Below are 25,143 nucleotides of genomic sequence, written 5' to 3'. Positions count from 1 at the left end.
ATACAATTAACAGATTAAAACCATTTTTTAAAATCCCTCTTCACCCACTTCTTCTAAAACTGGAGAGGAAAGATAAAAAAAACACCAAAAAACCAAAGCAAAACAAAGAAAAAAAAAAACAAAAAACAAACCCTCCCCCTCAAGCCCCACACTACAAACATAACCACAAGAAAGGCAGCATCTCAGTTCAGTTTTTAAGTGCTTACTTAGCATGTGCTTTTTCCCCAGCTGCTGCCAGCCACACACAAACCCAGCGCAGTCCTGGTGGCCCTCCACACATTTTAATGCAATAAACAGCACATTTAATAAAGAATGAAGAATGTGCAGTGGTAGCCACGCAGAGAGTACTTGAACAGCACACAGGAAAGAGCCTTAATTTGGCTTTCCTGAACTTGTTGAAGCTAACTTTTTGCCCAGTACACACTAAACCAATGTTAGAGAGGTTCCCCACGCCGATGGTACGGTGCACGCGCTCTGCAAGGGAGATGCCTCTGAAGTTCACCACGGTCATTTATGGAAAGGGTTCCCACCCCCACCTTCCCCTTCCAAGAAACTGGACGTGTGAAGACAGACATTTCTCTGAGAGGAAGGATAAGGCAAGAGGTTAATTTCATCTGCATGAGCCAGCATAGGATAAGCTGTTGGAAATATTGTCAAGCCACATTCTTAATGCCTGGCAAAGTGACTCACTCAGAGTCATCACAGGAAAGGAAGTTGAATAGAATCAAAAACGGAACAGGATGGGGGCTTAAACAGGAGAAAGAAGTGAGAGAAAGGAAACCGGATTGTTTAAAGTAGGCTGAGGTTACAAGTTCTAAAATGAGATTATTTTTAAAATACACATATAAAATACATATCTGTAAAAATATGTACACATATGTAAAAATACATTAATGTGTGCATGTATTTATAAAAAAAGCTTCTTTCCATTTAAAGAGAGACTTGTATTTGTGGGTTGCCTTCCAGAGATGCCTGCTGAGGTATTTGTTTCTTTTTAAGGTGGAATTAACATGGTCTGGGAAATAAACAACAATCCCCTCTAGAAACCCACAAATTTTTAACGATCGCATTCCTATTCCACACAATATGAAATTCCCAGAATATTGAGTGCCGCACTCATGTAAAAATCCACCACAATACAACATTACTGCATGATTCCCTAAAGAAACACTAAGCAATAAACCAGTCACTTTTTTTTCCCCACACCAAAAAATTCAGCATTGACTTTTACTTGAAACTCATGGCACACAGCAAAGTCTGTCCTCCCCAAACTTTTTTTACTGTGAGAGTTTGGATGATTAACCACCTCACATACCAATTTCAGATATGTCAAACACAAAGAGTATGTAGACTGTCTCAATATGTAAGTCACTTGCAGAAGCACCTCTCCTTAACTTCATCACAGCTGAAAACACATTATTTGTGCAAAAGAATGTTCACCACCAAAAAGAACAGTTTTGTCCCCAAAGAAGATGACAAAAACACATTTTTTTTAACATCATCAAGGCAATATTGAACAGAGTCACAGCTCTTTATGTTTCAGCTGTTCATCTGTGGGTACAAGTTCTGACCTGTCTTTTTTCATGTTCAAGGGGACACACAGAAAGATGACTACACCCATTAAATCATATAACTAAAAAAAACCCCAAATTTCAGACTTAAGGAGGCATGCCTGGTCAAAAAATTATTCTGGAAAAATGTATTAAGATAAATACTTCTAAATTCTCCTAAAAAAGCTTATCTCTGTATAATATTTCTTATTTAATCCCCAGAGTGACACCTGCTGGATTTCACTAACTGAAACTAAAGGGCAGATATTGCCATTATACAGAATATCTCAGGATAATAATTGCAAAAACGTGCCATTTTAGTAATAAAAGACTGCAGAGCAGAATAGTTTCCCTCCATTTAGGGTACTAAACAAACACATAGATGCAACCACGGAAGAAGTAAATATAATGTCTAAAGGTCTTACTCATTTCTGGAAAGTACATTTTTAAATTTCTATCTAGGAAGGATTCTAGCACATAACATTTGGTGAAAAATTACATTAATTTCTGAAAATATTAATATGGAAAAAATACTTTTAAATCCTAAAACAAATTAGTTCAGGTATAACAAACATGTTCTCAGTGCATCCATTGCTTTACTTTAATGAAACGCTAAAACTCTACCAGAATTGCCAGTATTGGGATAACATAAAATTTATGAAAATCAATTGGCAAGAATTTACCACTGTAATGGGAGAGGAAAAAAGTAAGGAGAAAATATAAATGGTAATTCAAAAAGGGATGCTTTGTGCCCATACAAACACTCAAAACAGTGCAGTTTTCAAGCTGAGAATATCAAAGAATAGGTGAAAAAGATGCTGCAGTTTTTAGGAACATAAGATAGTCAGCCTAAACACAGCTGATGGTAAACAACAGTGTAGGAGGTAGGTGTAGGTGCTTTGAATATAATAACCAAAATAACCAAAAGAAAAAAATTACTAATTTCTTTGGTTGGCTCCTTGTTCATGGTAATACAAGGGAAGTCAGACTGGCATGAGCTTCATTAAACACAATCATCACTAATTTTTGGGGGATATTTTTTTAAATGTAGCCTTCGTGACCCAGACGTAAAACCAGATATGCAACATTGTTCTATTTTCTAAAATCCAGTTAGAATGGTCAGATACAAGTTACAAATAGCCAGAACTGCTAGAAAAGGCTTGAGTGACACCTAGGATATACTAAAAGGTAATAGCCTCAGACACACATGCAAACTTACCACAAGAGTCTGATTTCTTTTCTCCAAGGAATAACATGGTTTCTCTCATGGAAAGTCTTTTTTGGTGCATTACAATGAGTTAAGTGCATTTCAATTGCATGTTTCCATACTGCAGAAATGATTGAAAGTGTTTGCACAGAGCTAGGGCAGAAAAAGGATGACTTTGCTGGGAAAATGTAAACAGTATAAACAAACTTGGGAGACTGAAGCATGAGAGACAACTGTTAAAACAAAACTTTGAAAATGTGAAAGTTTAGCCTTTCAGCTCTGCCCACATTCTAAAATAGAACAAAAAGTGTTGCTAAAAAGAAATGGTCTAATAGAATTCAATTTCATAACATCTTCTATTGTACCACACTGGCTGTGGAATTCTCCATTAAGGTATCAGGTAAGAAAAAGGCTATTTTCTGCTGCTCTTTGTACAAGTTTTTATACTGAAAACATCAGAAATGCCAACATGAATACAAAAAGTAAAAAAAGGGGTTGTGTTCACATGCAGAAAGCTTTCTCATTTTTGTTTTGAACATTAGAAAGATGCAGCATTCAGACACATGCAGTTCAGATTATTAGCACGTCTGATTCCCGGTTTTCCAAATAAAGGATAAGGTTAATTTCCTTTGAAAGTTTCTTTGTAAACTTAGGTTCTCTCTTTAGTTGCTACATTGGCAATAATGGAAATCAGCATGCAATGGACCTGCACATGTTGTTCGTAGAAATAATGTACTAAATATATTATTATATGTCTAAGACATAAAAACACATATAAAACCACACTTATTTTACTGGCTAAAAGCTATTCGTTTGCCAACTCACATCTGTTTTGGTAGCAGCAGTATTCATTCCTTCCTCGACACAGCAGTACCAAGCATATAGTTAATTCCAGAGCTCTGACAATTTGCTACACCAATCACTTAAAATACTTCCCAGGGACAGAGCAGTTCCACGAGCAAGCAAAGGCTGTTTTCAATAAGTGCAGAGCCTGGCTGAGCAAACTGCTGCACATGAAGCTCAGTGACAGAGCTGCCCAGGCTTGCAGAGCAGGGCTGGCCAGGGCACCGAGGCAAGGCAAACACTGTGTGTGTGCCACAGGGGTGGCAGCTGCTCAGAAGCACTGAAGGGGCTTTGGTACCAAATCAAGAACATCATAAACACACTGGCAACAGATGGGAACAACTTCTTAAGGAGAAATCCTGCTTTGTTTTCCTAACTGTAGACTTGTCTTCTCATTGGACAACTTCCCTCAATGGCTTTGATAGCTTATGTTCAACAGTTACTATAGCAGTGACTAGATACACCTCTTTTAAATATCACTGAATACATGTTATTATTAAAACATATCGGTATAAAACACATCATTTCTTCCAAATGACCATGGTCCCATTTTAATTGCATGACTGCATGGCTTCATGTACTTCTGTGAGTCCAGTCCTACCAAGTTCCTGCACAAGCCAGGAATGCTACTGGAGAAAGATGATTACCTCAAATGCAAGTTAGTAACTATATAGATGTCAAAGGAAATTTGTTAATGTGCTTTCTTCCCTCAGTTTTACTCTCAGTTGTATCCTGGTCTATAATCTGAGCTGCAATACCCAGACAGCCCATGGAACAATCCTGTATTTTTCAGAGTAAGTCCCTTTACTGACCCAGGTAAGGCACCGGTCACCCAGCGAGACACATGCAGTTCTGTTTTTCAGATCATGTTTTTCAACTGAAGTGCTCCAAAATTACAGAAATTACCAAAAAAAACAGCTGCCAACAGACAGCAGAATGTAAAGTCCCTGGATGGCTGACCATCTATGTGTAATTCCTTCAGCAGAAAAATACCCACATTTAGGAATGTCTTGCCCTTTGACAGTCAGTGGAAAAGTTCCCACTGGCTCTCAGTGGGCCAGGGTTTCAACAGTTGTGTTGTATCAAGAAAAGCCTATTCAAAGGGACAAGTACTATATCTCTTAAGGCAGAGATTGACTCCAAATGATCAGAAATTCAGTATGCAGTAACATTTGAAGTTGAAAGGACACACATAAAGCAATTCTTGAATCTGCAATCTATCAGGTACTCAGTTTTGTCCAGTAAAAAATGCAGTCACACTCTTCTTAAGCAAAGACAGCCCTGCCTGTCTTTGCTTAACCTGCAAACAACATAGATTCTGACATACAGCCTGCAAACATGCACATGCCTGGCATATCTTCTGTGGGCAGACCCACTTCAACATACACCAGTTGCCTATGAAGAACAAAAAATAAGAATCTAAATCATTTAGCTGGTATACTTCTAAAGACAGTTGTTCCCACTGCACTGGTCATTTAACATAAGCACCGTTTATGTGAAGTGCCATCTCTATTGACTTAGTGTCACCAAGTGCCTTTTGTGCAGATTCCCAAAGTTGGATAAAGACTTTGGGATTGCTTCTATATACAGTGAAATAATGAGAGTTTAAGCAAACTAGAGAAGAAAATACCATGCTAATACAGATAACTTTTTAAAACTAAGGATTTCACATAGTACCACAGCATATGTACTTTAAAAGAAAACACATCTGTTTTCAGATGTGGTCTTACATTAATCTAGAGTGTCTCCTTCCCATGCACCGAGAGGACCTCAGATTCAGATTCAGAGTTTTCAACTGTTAGAAGCATTACTAGTGTAAGGGAATGACAAGATCCCCAGCAGGCACATTAAGAGTGAGAAGATTGCATTGGCACAATTGTAAGAGCAGCAAAGTCCATCCCCAAGGTACCTGGTGTAAGTTTATTAAGGTAAAGACAAAAAAAACCCTCAGTTATTTTTATAACAATTTCATTCTCTTCTCTTATAAACTGCATGGATAACTGAAGGATTAGTTGTAGATCAAATCCAGGTGTGATTTACAGCCTAACAAGATTTATTTTCCTGGTTCTATTGCTCCCTTTCTTACCACACGAGCAAATGACTAGAATTCCCAATCTCAGCACTGCAACCGCATTTGTAAAACGGGAGGGTACCACATCTGTTTTGGAAAGCTTAAGGAGTGTCAAGACGTTAACTGCCTATCAGCTGGCAATTGAAAGCACGGCATCACACACTTGCCACCGTTCAATAGTTTCTCTAAGGAAGGAAAAGTGGGCATTTAGCTGTCAATAAATCACCTCGGTGTTTGCGGTCAAAAACCTCAAACAGTAACGTGCCGGCAGGCGTGCAGCCTTCAAAGCAACCCAACTTTTCCTGAAGCAAACAGAAAGCCCAAACAAAACAGTAGCTTTATCTTTTAAGTTGTGTAATTACAACGCAAAACCTAATTATGAAACAACTCAAGTGTGACCTCTTTCTGGTAGAATAAGTTTAGAGAAATACTCGGTAAGTAAACCTACACCACTTTATCACCTAATTCAGCCTCTATTGAAAGAGCTGCAGTTGTACTGAATTAGTCTTAAGGACCCTTTTCAAGCCAACGAGTCTCTAATTCTCTCCAGATGTGAAGACAGAGATTTGGTTAGTTAATATTAGGTTTCAGGCAGAATCCTTAAAGCGCTACTTTGGGCATTTTCTCTCTATCTATCCTACCGAGCGTAGACCATAACACCACCGGTTATAAAATCAGCCCAACACCTCGCTCGCTAAAATCGAGCGAAGGTTTTCCTCGCAGGCTGTGCGGGCGCAGACCGCATCGCCCGCCGGGGTCGGGGCAGAGCCGCGGTCCCGCCGCCCGCTGCGGTGTCACGGCGGCAGAACGAGGAGCCCAATGAAGCCACTCACCGAGCCCTGCTTGCAGGGAGCGCCGCGGGGCAGAGCGAGCGGGGCCGCCTCTCCCGAGGCTCCGCAATCCGGAGCGCTGTCCCGGCGGAGCGGCGCTGCTGCGGGAGCGTGTCCGAGCAGCGCGGAGCGGCGGCCGAGCATCAGCGCTTCCTGTTACATCACCCGACCCCGCCTGCGGCCGCGGCACTCACTTTGCTCTCCCGCACGGCGTGGCCCGGGGAAGCGGGGCTCCGCAGCGGCGTCCGAGCCCCGGCGCTGCCGGCTGGCCCCGGCCGGCGCAGCTCCGCCCGCAAGGCGCTCGCTCGCCGCTCTGCTGCTAGGAGGAGACCACGGGACCTGTCCTTTCGCGTATCGAGCCACTGAGATTCGCCGTCCTCCTCCAGCTAGACCCATAGAAACAGATTAGTTTCAGAGCACACGAGAGCTGCATCGCTCCTCAGTATGCCTGACCTGACCCACCGGCTCTGCATGACATCCCATACCGTAAGGGCTGACAAGCTCTGCACAGAAATTCCCTTTATTCCTCAGACGTAAAGCAGCTGCACAGGTCAGATTCAATTTTTCAATCACAATCAGGCACATAATTTACAGTGCTACTATTTTTTTTCTTGGGTACAAAAAAAAAGTATTAAAGAAATAAGTCTTTGAAGTATCAAGACTTATCAAGAAGTATATAGGAAAAAAAGCAACAGGAACATTGCTACTGCTGATCTCTACGCTATCTTTTTCTAAACACTGGTGATGTGAAAGCACAAGTATGAATGGTTTGAAAACTGCCATGACACAGGACAAAACAAAATGGATAGCAGTCTTTCCACTAGCTTCAAAGAATATTGTACCAGAAACTACAAATATTTTTTATACAATCAATTCCCTGTACTATGGACAGAATCTGTGCCCTCTAAACCAATAACCAGTTACTGTATACACAGGAAAACTATGCTGAACAAATGGGGAGTTCATCAAGCATCAAACTGAAATTATAAGAACACCTGTAACACCAGTACTCCTTAGGGAATACCACAAGAACCTCCCAAAAATCACACTGTCACAAGGTTTTATCAAAATTATACCACTGAATTTGCTCATAAAACAACATAAAATATTCTGCTTGTTTCTTGCTAGCTGTCACTTATCCACTTTTCCTCCAGCAGAATAATTTGTGGAACACACTGTGAACTGAATGAAAGAATTTACCTGGGCATTGAAAACAGCAAGGAACAAAAAGCTAAGGGGGAAATATAAACATAAAAACAAACAAAAAACTTCAATAAAACCCAGCCCAAATCCAGGGTCAGGAAAAATTGGAAGAGGAAAAAGAAGGCCAGGCATACTTTAAATCCAAATGGTCCCTAGACAATACAATTTGTGAAATCCCATTCCAGGATTACCAAAAAAGCAGGCTTGGATACTCATTTGGCACATGTGAGAACTGGTGCTTCATCTCTCATCAACAGGAGAATGTCTGAGTTTTATAATCAGTGAAGAACTAAGGACTGTCACTCTGAACCTCTAGGCAATGTAAACACATATAAACTGTGGATGAGCTCTGATTCTGAACAGCAATGGAAATTAACTTCTCTAAAAGAAGTGGTGTCATCTCAGGTACAGGAATTTCACCAGGAATGAGCCTGGTAGCATTGCTTTAAACCAGTTAGGTCTGGGTTGAAGATTGCAACAGGGTACATTACACACTCCAGTTTAGAGAATAATCCATGTATTCCAGCCAAGCTCACAGCTCCAAGACAGGCACCTGAATTAGCTAAACACGTATTACACAGGCCATGCTTCATTTGGCTTGTCAAAGTCACTGGATTTTTGTGTGAGCATTTCTGTTGGTGGGGTTTTTTTTTGGTTGCTCGCTCGGGGGGGTTTTGGAGCTTATTTTTACAATGTTTTATATTCTACTGATTAGATAACATTAAAACTTACTTACTCATACCCTACAGATCCCCGAGACCCCTCCGTTGTTGCAGCTTGCACTTCTGAGAGTGGCGGCTCCCCTGTATCTCCCCGTCCCTGGCTGCGTAAATCACGCCCGTACAGGTGCCCTTCTTGCCGACAGCTAAGGAAGGAGCAGTTCAAGGGGACCTAAATGTGCAAACCTCCCTGGAGTGGGACCGAAAAAGGCTTAAAAGCGAGAGAAGAAGATAAATCCAGGGAATTCCCCCTTTTCCAGCAGAGCCATCCCGCCCGGCGCTCGCCGCGCCGCTGGCGCCCTCTCGCGGCCGCACGGGGCATAAACGCAGGATTTACCTGCACAAGGATTTACCCTCTTAATTAATTCGGGAATTAATTAATGCGGGAATTAATTGCCCTGTGTGAACACCCCCTAACCACACGCATACAGCTCTGCTTCACATAAAGCCCGCTCTTTCTGTGGAGACACCATTGAAAACATCTGGTTAGGAAACGCAACCCTTAGGTCTCCTTCACTAAGTTTCAGAAGGTAGAAGCTGGAAACATGCTCAAAATGTGAATAAAAAAATAACTATAGCTTTGAGAAAGTAAGGGGATTAGAGATGCAGGGAGAAATTCTGGCTCAAGTGAACCATAAATAAAACTCAAGCAGGAGGTAGAAAATAAAAATGAGAAAAAGGAGGGCATACCAGTACAAATGTGAGGAAAAAAGAGAATTAACAAAAGGACACTAAATTTTTTCTCAAAAATATTTTGATATCATTTGTGTGGATTAAGAGCACATACCAAGTTATTGCAGATCAGATGATATATGGAAACTCATCAAAACCTCTGTGAAACTGCTTCAGCTTGTTGGCTGTTACCAAACAGCGTGGGAGAAATTTCACAGCACTCTGCATTTCCCCTCCCAAAGCAACTGGAGAAAATTCTGGAATGAAATGACTGGATGAATGGACTCTAGTCAAGTGGAACTGTACAGTCACCGTAGCACCTTAGCACAGCCTCATCTTCTGACTGCCTCACCACTCTGGCACCTGACCCATACCTTTTCCTGTGTTGTGCCTCAATTATGCCCTTGCTCATCCTTTAGTTGTCTTTGGGAAATGCGTAGATCTTTTTTTCTTATTGGATTTGATTGTTCTGCAGCTATGGGAGGTACAGAAGCAAAAAGAAGTGAATTAAGCAGAAGGGCACAAAAGAATCTTATTATGTTGAAGATCATTTCACGTTGCAGTTTGGACTTTTTATGGGAAAAAAATATCTCTATGTACTGTTGAGCTAAACAAAAACAGCTGGATAGCTGGTGTGGTGGCCAAACTGCACACACAGCTGTGAGCAGCCTGCACTCTCTAATCAAATCTTGATTATAATCAGGTCTTTACAGTCTGTGACACTGCAGTCTTGATTCTCACTGCACCAAGTAACAGGCCTGACAGATGAATCACTATGAAATGTTTTCTTAGTCAGTTGAAAGAGAGGTACTCTTGAGATGCTAGCTGTACCATTTCCCTCCTCTCTCAACAATGACACAACAGAGACCTCACTGGATCCCTTAATTGCTGCTATTACAAGACATACCACAGCAGCACAAGAAGTTTCTCCAGTACAATGTTAAGTGGGGTATGAGAGGATGGGAGAGTACCTGTGAGTCCTATCCTAGCTACAGCAGTCCTGGAGGAGTCTCACAGTCCTGGGAGCAGCTGATCCCTCTCAGTGAGGAGACCCTGTTAGTCTGCAGTAGAGCTCAGAGAGAAGGAAGTTTATAAAATGGAGAGCAGCCACACAGCCAGGCTTCTGCTGGGACAGAAAGGATGATTTTTTTTTTCCCTAGATCTTTTTTCCCATGTGGGTTTTGTAGATGTTGAATCAAGGCAGCCATGGAAAAGTTGCTGGAACAAGAGGGAGCCTGAAGGAGAGACGCTGTCATGAAATGACACAGGAATCACAATATAATCTGCATACAAATTAATCTTTTCTTTCCTAACATTTTATATCTATTGTCTCATTTCAAAACATTCTGTTTTAGAAAGTTCATCATTCTAGTTTGTAATCTAATCAATCTCACAAATCTTACAAATCCTTTTCAATGTTCTTGGTGGGACAGCTTAATGAGTTTTCTTGTCTTTTACATGAAAGCCCTAGATGTTTTAGTTTAATGCAGTCACTTCAGCTCTGCCTCCCTTTGAGCTGCATCATGGAATCTAGCAATTATGTAAGCTTTAATGCTGGCAGCCCATGAGAAATTTTTACAACTAAGAGTGGAAGATCAGATGTTTTTACTGGCTTGACTATAAAATGCAGACTAAGGGAGGTATGCCCTCAGCTGCATCCCCAGCCTGGCAGACACAGGCTGTGTCAGTGCAGAAGCAGAGTAACCAATAATGCAAATATTGACCCTCCCACCCCTAGTGTGCCTAAATCCACTCGCCCTGGGGAGGCCACATGAGCTGCTGTGCCATGGGACAAGTGGAGAGGCCTGGGAGCAGTTTAATCCATGGGTTCTCCACTTATCTGCAGTGAGGGATTCCAGCTGGTCTGAGTATTGACCCTACTGCTCTGCTCCTCTGCAGGGCACCCACACCTACAGACTCGACTCCTGGTGCATGAAGAGCAGGAAAACCTGGAGAGAGAGGGCAGAGTGATGAACCAGAACAGGAAGGTATCAAATTGAAACCGAAACCAGGAGACAAAATGCACCAAATTAATTCTGTGGCTAGGAGCCTGTGGAGTTTATAGGTTACCTGGCAGAACTGCACTTGTCTGATTGATGTGGTGATTGCAGTGGTAGTCTGTGGTGCTCATACATTTTATATGACAAGGCTCTACATAAGTGCTCTCTGCTGTAAACTCCTGTTCCTTGAGAATCTTTCAAATCAGAATTAATGCATCCTAGACTGAAAGAGCCATGAAAGGACTTAAGCACCAGAAAAGAGATTTAGTTAAAATTTCAGTATAAAAATCTGATTTTACATATCTCCTCATTCTGGTATATAGAACGCATATTTTTTTACAATTTCAGAGGTAAAATTTAGCCATGAGTCCAGATCCATAGCAAGGATAAAAATCAATGACCCCAACACATACAATTATAAATCTTACCACAAATTTGCCACTCTACTATACATCTTCACAGCTTTAACACTCCCTTTATGGATTTTTGTGAGTTAATCCTGATTTCATATTCATTTTACAGTACTTTAATTATATGCACTTCAATCGAGTTAAATCCAGTCCTGCATAACTTAAAATAAATCTGATTAAAATAAACCTAGTGCATATTTCCTTTTTATAGCAATACACCTATCTTTTAATTGATGATTGAAACAACCATGCTTGACTAGTGATTATTCTTTCACAAACATTAAGCTTTCTTTAGTACAAAAACAGAATTCAAAAATAATGGGGTAAGAAATTAAATTTGAATCTTCTCTGCATTTTAACCATTCACTCACACCATTTGTTGTCCTGCTGCAGCTCTGACAATTATATGCAAGCAAACTTCAATTTAAGCCTTTAGCAAAGTAAAAGGTAATGTTTATTAAACATGATTGAGGAATACATAAAAAAATATAAGCAGCTTACAATATATAATCAAAATAATCAGTAAATATACTTTAATGGTGTACACTGAAGGTTTTAATTCACAAGTGAAGAGCAGTTTACATCACATTTCCATAAAAAAAATCAAAGTTGCATTATTTCAGGGATGATTTCCATGCCCAGAGCATTTACTGGCTGTTTCTTTCTTTTTTTCTTGATTTTTATAAATCTTCTTTCACCTTTTTTCTTACTGAATCCTAAAGGTAAAATTAACAAAGTAAGATTAGAAGACATCCAAGATTATCAGAAATAAGAGACAAGGCTTGTTTCAATTAATCTGAAAAAAAAAAAAAAAAAGAAAAAAAACATTGTCTTACCTAAAATCTTCATATGCCTGACCAATGCCAAGTTGCATTTTTGCTGTTCTTTTACATTGCAATTACTGCCCCTCCTTCTCTGTCTAGCTCTGTGTCTCTCCTGATTTCCATTTTCATTTTTCTGAGACTTTCAACTCTTACTTTTGATCAGGCCATTCCTCACTACCAGAAGTGGCAAGAGAATGTTTTGACCCACACAATATTTACCTCTTAACGATAGCCGGGGGCAGAATCACTTCCCATACCTTTCTTACAGATCCTCAAACACGACCTTCTGGAGATGAAATTATTCTCATTCCCACCACAACCGCTGTAGCTAAATGGGCGACACCTTCCAGTCGAGAAGTTGTAGAAAAATCTCAATTCTTTGGCTCTGCAAAGCCCTCTGTCCATGGGGGTCATGCACAAAGAAGGGATAGGAGGGGGTTCTGGAAGTACCAAGAAAACAAAGTGAGACAACACTGCATGTTTTCAGTTTTAGGTCAATATTATTTGAAATTTTTGCTGGCAAATGTAATTCTGCTCTCCTGAAAATCCAAGATACTTGGCATAAGCATCTTTTCATGATTACAGGAAAAAAAAAAAACAAGAAAAAAAAAAACAACCCAAAAACAAAGCAGAGTAAATTGTCATTCTGTCTTTGGATTTCCAGCAAATGCTTACCTGGAAGCTATACCTTTACCTGTGTTGTTAGTGATAAAATTGCCATTTCTGCCATAGGAGAGAGCACACAAATTCATTTTGAGGAGTTTCAAGTGAAGCACTTGTAGAATGTGATGTGAAATAAATGTGGATAGCTTTAAAAATATGGTAAAAATTTCTAATAATTAATAGAGTGAATCACTGCTAGACATTCTGAAACCTAGGAGAAGGCAAAAGCACCCAGAATTTCCAATGTAAGATTCAATACCTTGGTGCTGAGTTTTTTGAATTACTACAGAAAATTACCCAAGTGACAGGATCTGTCAGCAGCCATTCAGCAGTTATAAAATGAGAGCTGGTAACTTGCAGATGAAAAAAAGGACTGAATGTGAAAAAGAGGTGAACAAATAAATGGAGCTGCTGGTGTGTTAGAGCTGCTGGCAGGATTTTACCATTCCAAGGAGAGGCTGGTGGTTTGCTCCTTCAGGGTCGCTGCAAGGGAGAACTGAAACACTGGAGGGTGAACCTGAGACACCCAAAGGACCTGGGCACTGGAACTAGTTCAAGAAGCAAATCCAGAATTCCCAAACCTGGAAGAACTCCATCATCTATCACCAAAGAGTGACTCATACACAAATGGGAACTGATAAAATTGCTGCACAGGCTGCAAGAAGCTGAACAGGAGCCATTATATCACCAGTTATGTGGAAACCAAAAGAGCACCATTTTTCCTCAGGAAGCAGCAGAGCTGAGGTAGCTGCGTGCATAAATGCAATAAATGAATGCATAAATGCAACAAATGAATGCATAAATGCACATGGGAAGCCAGTCAGATGGAACTCGAAGATACAAAGCCACACAGGAGGAGTTCAGTGGAAAAACAAAGTAAAAATTTGAGGAAATAATTTGGGTTACAGCAAAGCTGAAGACATCCTGTGGTCACAGAAGTGGGAAGCAGCTGAGTTGCTGAAAGCAAGAAGTTATGCATTAAAACCTGGGCAATTTAGGAGGCTGACAAGATATCCAAAAAGCACGTGCTACATCTTAGGTATCTTACATATGGTACAGCTGCCAAAAAAAAAAAAAAGGTTAATCTGAAATGCATAATAGCTAAACTGGTGTGAAAAAGTATGAAAAGCTGCCAGGAAAGAAATAGAATGGTGTGTTAGCAACATCATAGTATTAAAAAAATAAATTCTGTAATTTAAAAACCAAATAATGAGTTGCTTTTTCAAGATATACTAAGTTAGTTTCAAGTTATAAAATGAGAACCTCTTAACTTCTTTTCATAAATTTCACTCTGGGTTCAGAGTAGAAGCCCACAGTGTGAAAAAACTATATTAAAACTACTGGTTTTTATTATGAAAATGGTAGTTCAATTAACTAAGGCAATGCTTTTGGTACTGCTCTAAGAACCCTTGAGCCTGGAACTAATTTTATCTCTCTCTAGCTGGAGAGGATGTTATTTTTCAAAGCATATGCTCAGCATAGCATACCTATTTTAACCTGCCAGTTTCTGAACCCACAAAGAACAGAGCAGAAAGGCTTGCCAGTGAGCAAAGGGCCAAACAGCACAGGCTTGTTAATTATAACAGAGAATTCAAACATACACTTTGTAATGTAAATTACTTATCTGTCATGTAGAAATCTCCAGGGAGTCCACAGTCCCCTCATGAAGGAGTTCTCACAATGACTGCAAGATTTGGGGGAACCATGGAACCAGTGATGAGGTAAACAGGGGCTGTGTACATACAGTGCACCAGAGAGAGCCAGGTGCTACTCAGAATCCCTCTTGTATTCTTCCCAAAAGTTATGTTATTCCTTATATCATTGTCAGATAAATACCCTAAATACCAAACACTGTTCCTTTTTTATCTTCAAAATACCTGCACGTTCTTCACTCACAGAAGCAACCAGCCTGTGAAGAAAATCTCTTAATTTTGCCATCTAGAGCCATTTTTTTCCCAACACAAGATTATTTTAAATAAAAACTAAATAACTTATCATCATCTCTTCTATGCTGAAGCCCATGAAAATTATAAATTTATTTGAATGTACTGATCAGTAAAAGACTTGACTTCTTTTAGGTAAGCAGAAAACATTCCCTGTGTCATGCCCAGCGTGTCTATTGGCAGGACAATGTGGAAGCCTGTGAGGCAGTGTGTGAACTCTGTCACCAGGACATTACAGCAGGTGAGTTGTCTCTGTTCAGCTCCAGTTCCTAGTGCTGTATCTATGAATGTGATGGAACAGAAAATTGAGCTGTTATACCTGTTCTTGAGTTTCTCTCCCAAATGTTTCCATTTTACAACCCCATTTTTCTGAGAGTTGTTGAAAAGTTCTCTCCTGCTTTCTTTATCAAGAAAAAAAAAAAGAAAATGAAAGAAGCAAAAGTCCCACAAGCTGCAAAACCATATTAAAGAGGTACACATTGTATGGTTTAAGATTCAGTTTCTATAATACAGCCCTTTCCTGACCCCTGAGGTACAAACAGATGACATGATCATACCCTCAGAATCTCTGAAAAATATACATCCAGATACAGACTCACATTTATCAGAAATAACACCAACTCCGCATTGCAACAATAATCTTTATCCCTCAGGCTATGCAGGGCTGGTGTGGCAGCAGGCTGCTAATTACTCACGCTAGAAAACAAGTTTGAAGTTATCTTGGGAGGAAAGGGGATACAGTGAGCATTATTTCTCCCAGAACACAAGTGTGTGATATTCAGGAAGCTTCAGGTTTATTGCCAGATTTTCAATATGTGCAGACTTCAGCTCCTCATTTCTGGTTGCAGCAAAGCAAAAATAAAAGAGTCTTCAAGTGGACAGGCTATTACAAAAATAATGAGTCATCTGCACTTGACAGTAATCCACAGGTATAAATTGGTGCAGATCCATTAAAGCAAAGAGAACTTTGCCAATTTATATCAGCAAAAGATGACCCTCACTCTGTACTCACAGGACCTGCATCCTTGTGCTATTCCAAATTCACTGAGCTGAAAATTGACTTTTAATCCTGTCTCCCACTCAAATGTCACAAATCAAATGTATGTATAGTGATTGCAATTTTCTACCATAGATCACACAAAATGAAAGCTTTGATTCTTAGCCTCACTCTTTCTTAGTTTGCACAGAGTAAAAGTTATTATAGATGTTTCAGCAAAGTGAGACCAGAACAATCTTCAATCTCTGCAGAAAGTTCATTGCTGAGAGTGCTAGAAACTTCATGTCTGTATTCATGGTTTGCTTTATTTGGCCATAGAACAGTTTAATCTTCTGAAGATAAAGAACTATACTGTAAATCTAAAACCCTGATATTGTTACAGAGTTACAGATACCAACAATATTTTTTTTTCTTAAAATCAAGATGAAATAGCATGTCAGTTGTGAGGTATTCTATAAGAGACAACTCCTTGTGATTTTTTTTTCATGTTTTAATGTAAATTAACTAAATTATATTTCATTTTTAAAAAGTTCTTTGAAAAAGATACATATCCAGGCCAATATACATAGCAATTTGATATTACAATGGTAGATCAATTTGCCTGTGCTTGAGGAAAAGGACATCAGCCACTCCATTCCAAACAGCTCACCCTGATCCTCATCTTTGTCAAGTCAAACTCTTGTCCCTCACAGAAAGCTGCAGACAGCTACCCTGCATGTTTGTGTGATATGTCTCTGCCCTGGAACTTCATTTTATAGCTGCACCTCTAAAAACAGCAGCAATGGAGACAGTGTTCTCCATGTCTGTGAGAAATCAGCTGTCAGCTTTGGCCTTCCTCTCTAGTGGGATTGCACAAAGCACCTGATTTCAGCCCCTTCCAGCAGCCTGAAGGGTACAAGCTGATAAACAGAAGCAGGAGGCTGCAGGAGGCAGGCAAGTGCAAGACAAAGGTCACACAATTAGGAAGAACCTGTTGGGTCTTCAGACTTTCCACTGAAATTCCCTGGTCATTCCATGGCTGTGCTTCTCATCCAACCCATTCTGCCACACTGACTCTTTGTTCCATCAATCTTCAGTTCTCTTTCTCTTACCCTCACCTCTCACCCTCAAAGTCTGCAATTGCTGACACAATCAAAACTCCTTCTATTTCCTCTGAGAAAACACAGAGAAGCATGCTCCTCTCCTGGTACAGGTTAGCTGTGTGGAGGATCCAGGCATTCATACTATGACTAAAAACCTTCAGGGAACATGCATGCCCCTTAATGTCCCCAGACTTATTACCAGACCTGATGTAATTCACATAGTTTCCAGTAAAATAAGCTGCTAAAGCTTTACTCTTTTTTGTTCATTCATTTAAATAAGAGAGTGCATTGGTGCTTTGCATGTGGCAAACAAATACAACTGTACAGAAACTTAGATCAAACCAGCGGTGCCTGTAGATTGCAGTGGAGGAAAAAAAACAGGGTACAACACACATTCATGCTTTATTAGACACTCCATTCTAAGCAAAGAGCACAGGAATGCCCCTACACACCTGCTATCTTACAGAACATATAAAATGCAAAACCTTAGCCAGTCTCTATGCCATCACTCAGTCCTTAAAAGTACAAGCAAGTGCAAATGCAAAAAAGCAACATAAATACTTGGTGAGAGTGCTCAGGCTCTTTCCAACTGTTTGTTGCTTCCTCTTGCACAACTGTGGATCATAAAAATGACATGCTTCAAATTCAATCTCCCTGTACAGTATGAGCAAGCACCAGCCATCTACAGTGGACAGTGTCCAGCTGCTGGAACTGTTAAAGCCTATCCCTCCTCAGCAAATGTCCAGAGTCCCATCTGCATTATAACACATAGGGCAAAAATACCTTGGGGCAACATTTTGAATTAATTAAATTAAAATTAATTAAATAAATTAAAGCATTTTAAATTAATTCATACTCACTGTGATTATATTCAACCCAAAACTGAGTTTAATATGGTCACAGTGAAAATAAAAACATTATGGTATTAAATATATTATACTATGCTATATACTAAAATCCAGGTTGTCGTTCTCTTTTAGTGGGTGAAAAGAATTTATATCACTTGCCTATTAGATCCTCAGAAAAATATTAATTTTGACTGAAAGAATTATGCATCACTGCCTTTGCTCTTCAGGACTTTAGGAAGTGCACACTTTTTAAAGAGGGGGTCAATCTTCCACTTGCTGATATTTATGAAAGATCCCTAAGTTGTGACATATTTCTTTGCTTTAACTTTCTCTGCTTATCAAATCCTTTGGCAAAGATGAAAGCCCATTCTTTAGTCTCAGGCATGTCAGAAAAAGGGTTGAAAAGGAAATGCAACCCATATAAAAGACAGAGCTAAGAACTGCAAAAGCCAATTCTTACCAAAAAAAATGGGGAACTGGTTGGGCTCCTCCTTTGGGGAACTGCGATTCTGGGTGTTGGACTTCTCATTTGGAGCAGCTGGCAACAAATTAACTAAAAGAAAGAGACAGCTGGTGAGAAACAGCCAAGGGTGTAGGCACACCCAAGCTCTGGAAATCAGCTGTGACTGGTACCTGCTGGCCCTGCTCAAACCCACTACTGATGCCAGTTGCCAAGCAACATCTCTAAGGCCCCAAGGCTCAGGAAACTCAGGCTGCTGAAACAACTTTGCAATGGGTTCTTTTTCCTTCCTTAATTTTACTGATGTAAAATTCAGATCATACTGAGTTTGGTAAGGTTATTTTTATATTGCCAGGAGTCATTCTAAACTTTGCAATTGTAAGGCTTTTTTCAAAATAAGTGTTGCTGGCAAGAAAGTGGCTCTGAAGCTGCTTTTAATGTTAATTACTTCCCTGTGCTCAGGTATTTCCAGTGACATACAAATAAATGGGGAAAATCAGTGACCAAACCAAGGAGCATCAAAGGGTTGATTATATACAGCAAAAGCAAATTCTTACCAAAAATCTCAGGAGACTGGCTGGGTTCTTCTGCTGGGGAACTGCTGTTCACAGTGCTGGGATGTTCTTCTGCTGGGGAACTGCTGTTCAGAGTGCTGGAATGATCTTTTGCTGGGGAACTGCTGCTCACAGTGCTAGGATGCTCTTCAGTTGGCAATAAATTTGCTACATTAAAAAAAAAAAAAGAAGTGAAAACTTTTAAGAAAAAACAAACAAAAACTGGTATCGATTATTCAATATCTCAAAAGTAAAAACTTTGATCTATTTAGATCATGGCAATCCTCTCTTCTTGGGTGTCCATGCAAATTTACATGAAGGTATTATTTTAGACTCAAGTAATGAAAAAGAATATTCTGCAGCTTTTAGTTCAGAAGGTAAAAGTGGAATCACAGCCCAGGAAGAAATGCTTCAGCAAAAGAAGGGAAAATGCACATGGCTCTATATTTATAATAATAATTTTTAAAAAAACAAACCTTTAAAAAGAAGCATAGTGGGTCTTCTCTACTCTAAGTGTGAATAATCTCGAGTTCCCCTTGCCAAAATGACAGCTTATGAAACAGTGCTGGAAAAAGGCCCACTAGAGACAAGCAAGATAAAAAGGTCTGGAGGCTCCCAATGGGAAAATGTATTCACGTTGTGAATAAAATGGGGCACTTGGTGAAGGAAGAGCAGTTCTGAAGGTTGCTGCATCCTATGTAGAATAGTTTATTGGAATGATCAGGACAAGGAAGCAAATGACTGGTCTGTGGTCAGTCTGAGTGGCTTTGGTGGCCTAAGCTGCACAGCAAGTCATTCCCAAGGGACACACAGGTGTTCCAGGTGGGAAGTTAGCAATGCACAGTGGGTTAAAAATTCCTGTATGGGCACCTCTTGTCATTACAAGACTTAGTTTGAAAGGAGTATATGCAGACATATGGGTTAAAAACATACAAAGTGTTTTATGGTATTATAAAGCCACACAAATGACAGATTTTAGGGTAGCTGTCATAAGAAAAATAAAAATGTAGGAGGCCTGTAATATTCCTTAAATAGTACCTACCAATTTTTTACTTCATACTTTACAATTTGGTACTTTTATTTAAAAATATGTATAATTGCTATAAACTTCATATATAAATTACTGCCACCTCAGGGCATCCTAAACTGCCTTTTTTCCATGCAAAATACCTTCAAAACACACCTTTTTTTTTTTTTTTTTTATACAAGACTGAAACTAAATGATTAAAAACATCAACTCACAGTTGTCTTGGCAGGTAGTCTGGCACTCCTCCAAACTCCTGAAGTTGTTCTGGTTTCCTAGGCACCCACCATACTTGAACGCCTCACACAATTTCGTCTCTTTGTTGTAGAAGTACCTGGTAAAATACCCGCGGCAGACCCCCGGCTCTTGGGCGTGGAAGCAGAAGTCAGGCTGTCCTAGAAGCAAGGTTAAATGATGAACAGGGTGGGTGAAGAAAAAAACTAAAATGCATCCCAAAACAACAACAGAACTGGAGGAAGTTTACAAAATAAACTTGTGACTTTGGGCTAAAAGCCAGCTATAAAATACCTACTGCTTTTTGTGCTGTTTTTGTTCTATATTTAATTATAATAACATTCAATTGAATAATTATATAAAGAAACTATTGATTGCAATATTATAATTAGTAAATATAATTATAAAATATATTGTATTATAATCTATTATTCAATTTAATTTTATCTCTATTTAATGATTTATATTTACACTGGAACATTATAGGGATATTTTTTGCTCTGTTCAAGTAGCCACTAAACTGCATCTTGAAAAATATCAACTAATGAGTCCTTTAAAATTCCAAAACATTGACATTCTAAGTTGAAAATTACCTTTTATTCTGATTTAAATGAAGACCCACACCTCAGCTGGATCGCTTGCACTTAAGTACACATCCTTGTTATTTATGTTTCACTCAATGTTAGCACAAAGCAATGCTCAAATAGAAAAAGAAGGAGTTCTAAAATTGAACAGGAAAAAAAAATCTAGCAGTGCAGTTTGTAGAGGGTAGTTTATCCTTGTAAAAGAGTACTTGAAACAGGGAGACAGAGCAGCTCTTCTACAATATTTCAGTCCCAGTTCTGAGTTTGCAATCAGTAACCACATCAATCAAGGAAAAGCTAACAAATGAATATTGCATTATTTGACTGAATATCACAGCATGATATTATATCCTTTGGCAGGGAAGAAAAACACACAGTCATATGACAATCCCCAAAAGTCAACTCCTCACCATATTCAGTTTTTTCTTAAAATAGTATGCTTAAACTCATGGTAACAATAATGAAATATATGTGGAGAAATTCTTAGATACTTGCTAATAGATATTTTGAAACATGATTCTTGTCTGAGCTGACTTGCTGAGAAAAGTCTACTAAACCAACATATAAGAAAATCCTATGAGTGTAACATAAAGGCCTTGTTTAGCTGTGAAAATTCACAAAATGTTGAGACTAAAATGCTGTGCAGCCAGCTGTCATTTAAAAAATGGATATAGAACAATTACTTTGAAATGCCTAACATTTTAGAAGTAGGTCATCAACTTGCAAAGAAGTTAATGTTGTAACACCTGTTTTAGGTAGGTATATATTAAAATTCATTGCTAGAAAAAGATTATTATTAAAGGCTATTGATGCACACATTGCATTTCTACAAAATATTACAAAAAAAGTATAAATAAAAAGTGTTTTTCTAAGAATTAATTGGCAATACATTGCATTTCAATTTTTATAATACTTCATGAAGAGCAAAAAAGAATTTTCAGAGCTCATGGGCAAAACTAAAGCACTAAAATAGTCTTGAATAAAGCAACAAAAATCAACTGTTTTCAGCATTCGTGAATGGCTTAAGTTTGATTCTTCATTACAAATTTCATTGTCTGCCAGTAAGTGTAATCCACAGTTCAGGTGCTTCACCTCTCTCATTATGCAAAGGCAGCCCCTGTTGATGTGCACAGATTCAGAAAGTAAATCCCACACAGAGCAGGAAGAATAAAAAAGATGTGCAAGGCATGTGCTGTGCTTTCAGCTGAAAGCAGAGGTGAGAAGGTGCCTAGACAGGGAGCAGCAAGGCTCCACCAGGAGTATCTGTTCCATCAGCTAGGAGCTCACAGACAACAGGAGCTACAGAAAAAATTCCCTCATCAAACATTGCACAAGACCATGAAACAGCACAAAGGAATTATTAGATAGACATTAACTGAAAAAGGAAGGAAGATAAAAATAAGGGTATGCAAAGTAGGCTACAGGACTGTGACTGATTCTTAAAAACAGATGTCTTTAATTTAGAATATTCTTATATTAAAATGGTTCTTGCAAATGAAATTAAGCCCAAATTAGCTGAGTTCACAGGTAACTTTTATAGTCACTTTTGAAGAGAGAGCTCATGAAAGCAATATAATCCTAACCATACAAACCAGTACTATACTTCTAAATGCCACATCTTTCTCCAAGGACTCAATATTCAAGACTACATTGGTGGAAACAACAGTACACATGCAATAGGGCTGATGACAGCCATGGGCAGAATTCTACAGGATGTGTTCTGTTTTGTCATTAAAAGCAGGGAATTAGGGTCAGCCCTTAAAGGAAGTAGTGCCAAAGTCTGCAGCGTGAGTGGAAAATCAACCTTAGAAGCTTCCACATATAATCACAATTTTTTTAATGCATTAAGAATAGAAATGACAGTAGAAAACAGGAAAAAGAAACCCCTCATCTCATATGAAAGTATTCCAAATACCATTCTGTAAAGATGGGAGATTTGATTATAGTCTGTTTCAAAATGTATGAGCAAATGTTTGCATTTCTGCAAGTTGCTAAATACACGCCTGTTCAGGAAGTCTCGAGTGGAAGGAGACATGAAGGAGAATAAGCAGAAAAAGAGAAGCTGACTTGTGAAAAGGTGTACTCAAGTCTTGTTTGTAGAGCTCTGGCTGCCCACAGTGGGCCCCATCCAGGTAAGGCTCCAATGTGCAAAGGGGAAGGGTAGAGTAACTCTTACAAGCTCTACTCTGAGTATTAAAGCGAAATATCCTTGTTAGGAACCTCAGTTTTCTCAACAGACCAACAGTGTTCCAAGTAAGGGAGTCCCAATACTTCAGCACTGGCTATTTTGGAAGTCTGGGTTATCAGGAATTTAAAGTTCTGTTTAAAGTCTGTCCCTTCAGGAATGGGCAGCTTGCTCCCTTGCTCGATTTGCAATTAGGGCTTCTACCCTAATCTCTGGTAGCTCCTTCACAGACAATGCTTAAAGAGTTCTGTTTCAGAGCAGTTTTTTCCTACTTTTCTAAAAGTAAAAAGGTATTAGTGCAAAGCATTTAGCTTGTTCTCAAAATACACTGTAAGAGATCCCTGTCGTGGCTAATTATACCATGCTTGAATCTCTGCCGAGTCCCCCTTTTTACTGAAGAAAGAGAACAAAATCATGATGTATTTATTTTGTGCAGAAGAGGTTGCAGCTACCATCTTCAGTGACCACAACTGTTCTCAAATCCTTTGATGAAGACAGATTTGGACTAAGAACTCACTTTAATCTGACATTGCTACTTTTGTTAGAAGATCAATTATGTATTGTTCCAAGCTAATAAAAGAAAATAAATCCCTTATTGTGGTAGAAGGATCTTAGATTATGATGTAAATATAATTACCTTTCTTAACACTTGTTAACGCCATCTTCTGAGGAAATTCTGCAAGAAAAATAAAAATAAAAGTAGTTAGCAAAAGCAGATGTGTTAAGTCTGGCCTGTGATACCAGTGTGTTTAGCAGGGACAGTGAGCACTGAGAAGCAAGAAAACCATCTCTTCCTTTCCTTCTCTTTATTTGAGAAATAGAACAAAAGCTCATTGCGGAGAACTGAAGAATCATTTCCTTGGTATAGGAAGTCCTGCTTTACTAGGAAATTGACAATATAGCAAGTACTGAAATCAAATTATGTCAGTTTAGAACTGAACAGGGAAATTACCCCTCTTGCTACTGCATCCAGGATCCTGCATCATCCAATGTCACTCCTCAAAAGAGGAGTAATTAACAGACTAAGAACCCAACTAATGCTGCTCATAGCTTTGGAGCTGGCTGAAGGAGACAGTAGGACTTCCCTCATCCTATAAAATTCCCTTTGCTCTGCCATCCATGGCCTGAGTGAAGCTTTCCTCATGCAGTTAATTATATTAAGGCGCCTTTGGCCAAATATCTCCAGGTATCCCAGGAGGCTGTAGATGAAAACTTTGTCTGCAGGTTTCTCTCTGTGCACGATCTGCAGCAAAGTTATTGTCATTTTTAATGCAGGAGTCTGGGTTTTATTGTATCAGCCCAAGAAACTGGGTATCTTAATTCAACCCCAAATTCCTTTTTGGAGATTGAAAATGAACCTCTGCTCCTTGTGGAAGACTATCTAAGCATAAAACTGCAAAGGAGTTCAAGGGCAGAGCAGATCATCCAATGTCTGTGAAAGGTGGACAATATTTTGACAGCTGAGAGAAAGTGGCCAGCAGCTTCTGGACTCTGCCCTAGTCCCCTTATTTGCATAGCTTCATAATTCTTGTTTTGTACTTTACTGCCCTTTTGTATCATAATTCTACCCTAGTTTTTCACTGGAAACCTGCTGATGTTGTATTTTCAAAGCAGATCTATCAGGTAGAAATTCTGTCATGACACATTTTTCCTTCCACCTCTGGGACAATGCAGCTGTTACCCTTTAAAAATACTAAAGACATGGCACACACTTCAGAGTGATGTAGCATTTCTTTGAACATATTTCCAGTTTTCCCTATTAGGAGGCTTGGCCCTCAGCATTTAAACCCATGACCTAAACATGGACACGCACATCAGGCTGTTTCACTAATCTCACTCAGCTGTCCCCTTCAGGGCAAAATCAGCAATCATACTTTGGCATGTGATCTCTACTCTTCTGGCAGAGAAAAGGAAAATTTTATTGTGAGTTTATATGGCCTAGAATATTTTAATCTTACTACCATGTCACCAATATTTTTGCTTCTGGTTTCAGTCAAAAATCCAAATCCACATCTGAGTTGTTTTCTTTTTTTTTTTGTTAAAAGAAGTGTATTTCTTAGTAGATCCACTCTAAATAATAGACATTAGAATTGCCATCATGACCAGAACCATTTATCAGCAGGTATTTTCCCACAGCAGCAAGCTTAGCTAGCCTAAAATTTATATTCACTGCCTTGAAAAATTAAGATCTTTGTGCAAGTGATGACATTTGTGACTATACTCATATCCAGTAAACAATG

At 39.2% G+C, this 25,143-nt stretch overlaps 2 protein-coding genes and 1 long non-coding RNA gene across 24 annotated transcripts in view; 1 reads left to right on the top strand and 2 right to left on the bottom strand.

Annotated features, from left to right (window-relative positions):
- The window catches only part of CALCRL (calcitonin receptor like receptor), a 64,720-nt gene extending 56,144 nt beyond the window's left edge, over positions 1-8,576 (bottom strand). For 2 of the 8 annotated variants that reach the window (XM_021540938.4, XM_085585324.1), the window contains exon 1: positions 6,505-6,639. Coding sequence is in view for 2 of the 8 variants with exons in the window: in XM_085585321.1 (XP_085441447.1) it covers positions 2,770-2,981 (212 nt within the window). In the remaining 6 variants the exon portion in view is untranslated. The other 6 variants (XM_085585323.1, XM_077785154.2, XM_085585325.1 and 3 more) reach the window with 6 other exon arrangements.
- LOC146766934 (uncharacterized) lies at positions 6,709-12,770 on the top strand. Its single transcript, XR_014956789.1, has 2 exons — positions 6,709-7,051; positions 8,454-12,770. It is a non-coding gene; the product is annotated as an uncharacterized LOC146766934 (long non-coding RNA).
- The window catches only part of TFPI (tissue factor pathway inhibitor), a 58,700-nt gene continuing 45,493 nt past the window's right edge, over positions 11,937-25,143 (bottom strand). For 13 of the 15 annotated variants that reach the window (XM_021540943.4, XM_085585328.1, XM_085585336.1 and 10 more), the window contains 6 exons: positions 23,541-23,579; positions 20,119-20,295; positions 18,880-19,044; positions 18,323-18,415; positions 12,587-12,769; positions 11,937-12,221 (listed from right to left, as the gene is read on the bottom strand). In XM_021540943.4, the coding sequence (XP_021396618.2) occupies positions 12,109-12,221; positions 12,587-12,769; positions 18,323-18,415; positions 18,880-19,044; positions 20,119-20,295; positions 23,541-23,579 (770 nt within the window). In that variant the 3' untranslated portion in view covers positions 11,937-12,108. Of the gene's footprint in view, positions 12,222-12,586; positions 12,770-15,413; positions 17,629-18,322; positions 18,416-18,879; positions 19,045-20,118; positions 20,296-23,540; positions 23,580-25,143 lie in introns of those variants that run through there. The other 2 variants (XM_085585327.1, XM_085585337.1) reach the window with 1 other exon arrangement.

The sequence above is a fragment of the Lonchura striata genome, chromosome 7 (genome assembly GCF_050655825.1).
Source record: "Lonchura striata isolate lonStrDom1 chromosome 7, ASM5065582v1, whole genome shotgun sequence".
In the NCBI taxonomy this organism is placed as follows: Eukaryota; Metazoa; Chordata; class Aves; order Passeriformes; family Estrildidae; genus Lonchura; species Lonchura striata.
Note: the sequence above shows the minus strand (reverse complement) of the source record. Positions and strands in the feature narration are given on the sequence as shown.